General features: G+C 37.1%; 1 protein-coding gene across 1 annotated transcript; it reads left to right on the forward strand.

Annotated features, from left to right (window-relative positions):
- Positions 1-5459: 5459 nt before the first annotated feature.
- On the forward strand, positions 5460-5747 carry LOC127666137 (keratin-associated protein 16-3-like). Its single transcript, XM_052158884.1, has 2 exons — positions 5460-5532; positions 5629-5747. The coding sequence occupies exons 1-2, from the start codon at positions 5460-5462 to the stop codon at positions 5745-5747; spliced, it is 192 nt and encodes a 63-aa protein (XP_052014844.1).
- The last annotated feature ends 253 nt before the right edge of the window (positions 5748-6000 follow it).

Raw genomic sequence — 6000 nt, forward strand, 5'->3', positions numbered from 1 at the left:
GTGATTGGAGAATGGATGGAGAGAAGAAGGTTTATGGGACATATGGGGAGGGGGGATCTGGGAAAGGGGAATCATTTGGAATGTAAACAAAGAATATAGAAAATAAAAATATTTAAAAAAAGAAAAAAAGAAAAATTATTAATAAATATTAAGAGGATCTTATGTGATACAATGAGTTTTAAGTACTATATAACTCTTAGTTGTTATTTGAGGTAGTTATTAGTAGTACTAAATTATTAGTTATTAGTAAGTACTAAATAACATTTGGTTTTACTAACTAAATAATGGTTTTAGAAAGGTTTGGTTGATTATCCTAGGAAACTCAAAATTCCCTGAAAGCAACTAAACCAATGGAAGAGCACAGACAGAGGAAGTGGTGAAGGGTCACGCTGTTTACTGAGCATGGAGAAACAATGTAGACCTGAATGGGTGGGTTATAGAGACAGCCATTGTACCTCCTTATTCCTTCAGTTTTGGTAGAATAAACAGTGGCAAATTGAAGTCAGGTGATCTTTGAAATGAGACATGGAAGACTTTAACCACTAGTCACAACCTGCTAAGGAAAGAAGAAAGATACAGAGAGTAGGTACAGATGTTATCCCCTGGAGAACTGATGGCGGGCTCCCTATGTGTACAAGGTGAAGGAACTAGAGAGAGTTCTGCCATGAAGTGAAGTGGATTTTCCATCACTGTCATTGTTTCTTGATTGAGGTATGCTGTTAAACAAAATAAATATATCATAATTAAGTGTGAATCCCAAAAGAAATATGGCAAAGATACTTACTCAAAATCTTATACTTCAAGCCAGGCACTGGTGGCGCATGCCTTTAATCCCAGCACTAGGGAAGCAGAGGCAGGCAAATTTCTGAGTTTGAGGCCAACCTGGTCTACAGAGTGAATCCTAGGACAGCCCGGGATACACAGAGAAACCCTGTCTCAAAAAAAAATTTATATTTCTAGAAATCACATGCCAAGTTGTGGCTTGTCATTGCCTCTCATGATACAAAATATGGGACTCTTGAAACACTGATGCATTTCAATCTTAATCTGGGCAATATCCCAAAATTTTGTGGATTCAAATCATAGTAGTGCCTCTAACAAAATGCTCTCAGAAGAATTTTAATTTACATTCAAGAATAATTAGTGTGTTCTGTATTGTCTAAAAATAAGTAATTCTGTTATGACCTATTATCGTTGTACTTGGAAGATACAATGACTCCTTCTAATAAGGTTAAGTTCTGAGACAAAATCACTAAGTAGACAATTAAATCTTAAGCATCCTTAACAGAGTTTGGCCAAATGACAGTGGATGAAAGTGTTGTCTCAGGTAATCGCTATTCCTGGAATGACACAAAGGAGGGGCACATGCTTTGTTACATCCACAGCCCAGAGTATATAAGCTTTGCTGTAGGTGCTGATGCTCACACTCACAACCTCTCCTCAAACACAAGAGAAACCTACCTCTCCTGGAACCATGAGCTACTACAGCGGCAACTACAGTGTCCTGGGCTATGGCTATGGCGGCTTTGGAGGCCTGGGCTGTGGATGTAACAGAGTCCACAGACTGGGCTACAGCTCTGGCTATGGAGGCTTCGGAGGCTTCGGAGGCTTCGGGGGCTTTGGAGGCTTCGGAGGCTATGGCCATGGCTCTGGCTTTGGAAGCTATGGCTATGGCTACCGCCGCCCTTCATGCTGTGGAGGACATAGGTTCTCCAGCTTCTACTGAAATCCTGTTCTAGGAACTCGGCATTTGATACCTTGACCAGTTGTTGTGAAAAAATTCTCAAGAATTTTGATGTTGTTTTGATGGTGCTAAGCCAGTTAAATACAACAATTTCTAATTTTTTTATTGATTAATTAATGTATTTATTAAGACTCCAATTATAAAGTGTGTTTGCATGCTGTACTTGGGAACTAAGAGTGGGATTATGTTTAATTGCCAATAAATGATTCAATAAAAAATTGAAATGTGATTTTTTATTATTTTTTATGTGTACATAGAGAAATGATATCTTTCAAGTACAACAAAACATATACAGGAATATATGCATGCAAGTAAATACACACACACACACATACAGATACATAGAGCAAGAACAAGAGGGCCTGGATGAGGAGGATTAGTATTGAAAGAGTAAGAAGATCGAAATATAATTCCTATGACTTGTCCAGCACATGCTGAATACAAGTATTAAAATTTTATACTTCATCTAATAAGCTTAGAAAAGTTGCCAGGTCAGGGAGGTGATTGGAGAAGGGATGGAGAGAAGAAGGTTTATGGGACATATGGGGAAGGGGGATCCAGGAAAGGGGAAATCATTTGGAATGTAAACAAAGAATATAGAAAATAAAAATATAAAAAAAAAAAAGAAAAAATATTTCTTTTTCAATAAACTCATTTGGTTGAAATTGAGAACTGACTCAAGCAATTGAAAAGTTTTCTTCTTGGAATTTCACTAACCCATGAGAAATGTTAAATCCCATCACTCAGTAGAGAATGACCATGTCCTGCACTTTCAGTTAAAACTGCTCGAGGCCGAGATACAGCAGGACTGTGGGCTGACCCACTGCGATGGCACTCAGCAATGCTGCTGAAGGCTGGGTGGTCTAGCCAGATCCAGTGTCACAGGGAATCCCATGAGGTGTTTTCTTTCTAACTTAGATAATACCTTTCATAAAGAGTTATCACAAGGCTATAAAGGAGAAAAAGAAATTGCTACCACTGTTAAAATTCTTAGTTTAGTCAATACTACACCAAATTGTTTACATTAAATTTATTGATTACAAAATCTGTCATTTCAAAAAAGATTTATTGATCAATTTCTATGTTGGTAGTACATGTTTTGGACTTTTAAAAGTTTAATACGCCAATAAATAGACTATTTTCACCCTTCTCTCCATAATATAACTAAGGACTCAATGTAAGCCGTGAGTTGATACTTCTAAACATGCAGTAAAAACATAATTTTTCTTTGGATCCAATGGATGGACAGTAAAATATGGGATTCTCAACACATATTGCAAAAAAACATATTTGTTATCTTGTGCTCATAGGAAAATAATGGTTTTGTTATGTTTTCTTTTAAAGTGCCTTTTTCTAGTTTTTAACAGAGAAAGAAACTTTGCACAGCACAGCTGTATGCATCTTCTTCCACGAAAATGCATTTACCATTTATCAAATTACTGAAGGGCTTTTCATTTTTATCCCATATTATTTCCACATCCAAGATGATCTTAAGTCTCAATGTATTTAAAAATGCACTTATTTAATAAGTTATACAATTAAAGAGTATCAGAACAATAGCCTGAAATTGTTAACTGTGATTTGTTTATAGATCTAAATGTTTCTTTCAGTTGGTCTGATACAAACACCATAAATATATTTAAAACATTTTGAGAATTAAGGGAGGGGTTTGTAAGTAAAGTATATGGTTCCTGAGAGAGAAGGGAAATGTTGACAGTATCCCCTACAGTTTCAAAAAGCTGCGTCTGCCTTCCAATGAAAATTGAAAGAAAATTGATAGAGTTCTACAGACAAGAAAGAGGCTTGTGATGCTTTATTGTTACATTAACATGCACAGAAAAGAGCAGGAGTTTATGTCAGGCTTGAAATACTTCTTCGAGTATAAGATAAGCTGCCCAAGTTATTCTCTGGATGATCTGTAGATTAATATCACATATTAATATACTACATTCACACAACTTGTTGAGGGCCAGTTTATTGCTCAGCTTTAACATTAGGTGAGGTTAAAAAAAATCCAAACTTTTTAAAATAAAGAACGTCTCCTTGTATAATTATAGATAATATTATTTGGGTCTTAGAATCCATGCCATTCAAAAGCTGTCACAAATCCTAGAAAATCCTAATGAGGGTAATTATAGTCATAAAATAAGTTTTATGAGACTCAGATTTCAAGAAGTAGCTGAATGCAGGTAAAGTTTAGTAGTCAATTTCAGTATCAGTCATGGGCTTTGCCACCTCATTGGGATGAGCCACAGGGAGACTACAATCAATTAATTCTACAATGTTCCTAAAGAGTATCTAGCATCTTAATTACTCCCATTTATGATTGTGCCTTACAATTACTGAATTTAAGTTCTTCTTGAGTTGAAAAATTCTTAACTGTTCAGAGGGTTCTATGAGATACAAAGAGTTTTAAGTACTATATAACTCTTAGTTATTATTTGAGTTAGTAAAGTACTAAGTTAGTGAGTACTAAACAACAATTAGTTATAATAACTAAATAATGGTTTTAGAAAGGTTTGGTTGGTATCATAGGAAACATTAACTCAAAATTACCTGAAAGCAACTAAACCAATGGAAGAGCACAGACAGAGGAAGTGGTGAAGGGTCATGCTGTTTACTGAGCATGGAGAAACTATGTAGACCTGAGTGGGTGGGTTATAGAGACATCCATTGTATACCCCCTTGTTCCTTCAGTTTTGGTAGAATAAAGAGTGGCAAATAGAAGTCAGGTGATCTTTGAAATGAGATGTGAAAAGACTTCAACCACTAGTCACAGCCTGCTAAGAAAAGAAACAAGATATAGAGAGCAGGTACAGATGTTATTCCAGGGATACCTGATGCTGGGCTCCCTATCGGTGCAAGGTGAAGGAGTAGAGAGAGTTCTGCTAAGCAGTGAAGCTGATTTTCCATCACTGTCATTGTTTCTTGATTGAGGTATGATGTTAAACAAAATAAATATATCATAATTGAGTGTGAATCCCAAAAGAAATATGGCAAAGATACTTACTCAAAATCTTACACTTCAAGCCAGGCACTAATGGTGCATGCCATTAATCCCAGCACTTGGGAGGCAGAGGCTGGCAGATTTCTGAGTTCAAGGCCAGCCTGGTCTACAGAGTGAGTTCCAGGACAGCCAGGGATAAACAGAGAAACCCTGTCTCAAAAACAAAACAAACAAACAAAAAAAACCCTTACACTTCTAGGAATCAGTGACAATTCCTGCCTTGTCCCTACCTCTCAAGATACAAAATATGTGACTCTTGAAACACTGATATATTTCAATCTTAATCTGGGCAATTTCCCAAAAGTTTGTGGATTCAAACCATAGCAGTGCCTCCAACAAAATGCTCTCAGAAGAATTGCAATTTACATTCAAGAATAATTAGTGTGTTCAGTATTGTCTAATAATAAGTAATTCTGTTATGTTCTATAATCATTGTACTTGGAAGATACAATGACTCCTTCTAATAATGTTAAGTTCTGAGACAAACTAAGTAGCCACGTAAATCTTAAGCATCCTTAACAGAGGTTGGCCAAATGACAGTGGATGAAAGTGTTGTCTCAGGTAATCGCTATTCCTGGAATGACACAAAGGAAGGGCACATGCTTTGTCACATCCACAGCCCAGAGTATATAAGCTTCATTGTAGGTGTTGATGCTCACACTCACAACCTCTCCTCAAACACAAGAGAAACCTACCTTTCCTGAAACCATGAGCTATTACAGTGGCAACTATGGAGGCCTAGGCTATGGCTACGGTGGCTTTGGAGGCCTGGGCTGTGGATGTAACAGAATCCACAGACTGGGCTACAGCTCTGGCTATGGAGGCTTCAGAGGCATTGGAAGCTTCGGAAGCTTCGGAAACTTCGGAAGCTTCGGAGGCTTCGGAGGTTATGGCCATGGCTCTGGCTTGGGCGGCTTGGGCGGCTTCAGAGGCTATGGCCATGGCTGCCACCGCCCTTCATGCTGTGGAAGATATGGATTCTCCAGCTTCTACTGAGTGAATTGTTGAAAGTAGAAGCAAACATTAGACTTGGAAATATTGGTCATCCTGTTCTTTGTTCTTATTCCAGGGAAACATGAATCTCATTTTCTCTGACATCATTTTATACAATTTAGGAATATTTAAACAGCTTTTGTGAACATTTTCTACCTTGAACCTCTGCAACCCATTACCAAAATGCATATTTACATTGAATAAAATTTTAAAATGCTCTTTTTTAAAACATTACTATTGCCATGTTACCATTCTT

Source organism: Apodemus sylvaticus, chromosome 15, assembly GCF_947179515.1.
Source record: "Apodemus sylvaticus chromosome 15, mApoSyl1.1, whole genome shotgun sequence".
NCBI classification, from domain to species: Eukaryota; Metazoa; Chordata; class Mammalia; order Rodentia; family Muridae; genus Apodemus; species Apodemus sylvaticus.

Coding starts and splice junctions, on each gene's coding strand:
- LOC127666137 (XM_052158884.1), top strand. CDS start 5,460: ATGAGCTATTACAGTGGCAACTATGGAGGCCTAGGCTATGGCTACGGT. Junction 5,533..5,628: donor TGGAGGCCTGGGCTGTGGAT/GTAACAGAATCC, acceptor GAAGCTTCGGAG/GCTTCGGAGGTTATGGCCAT.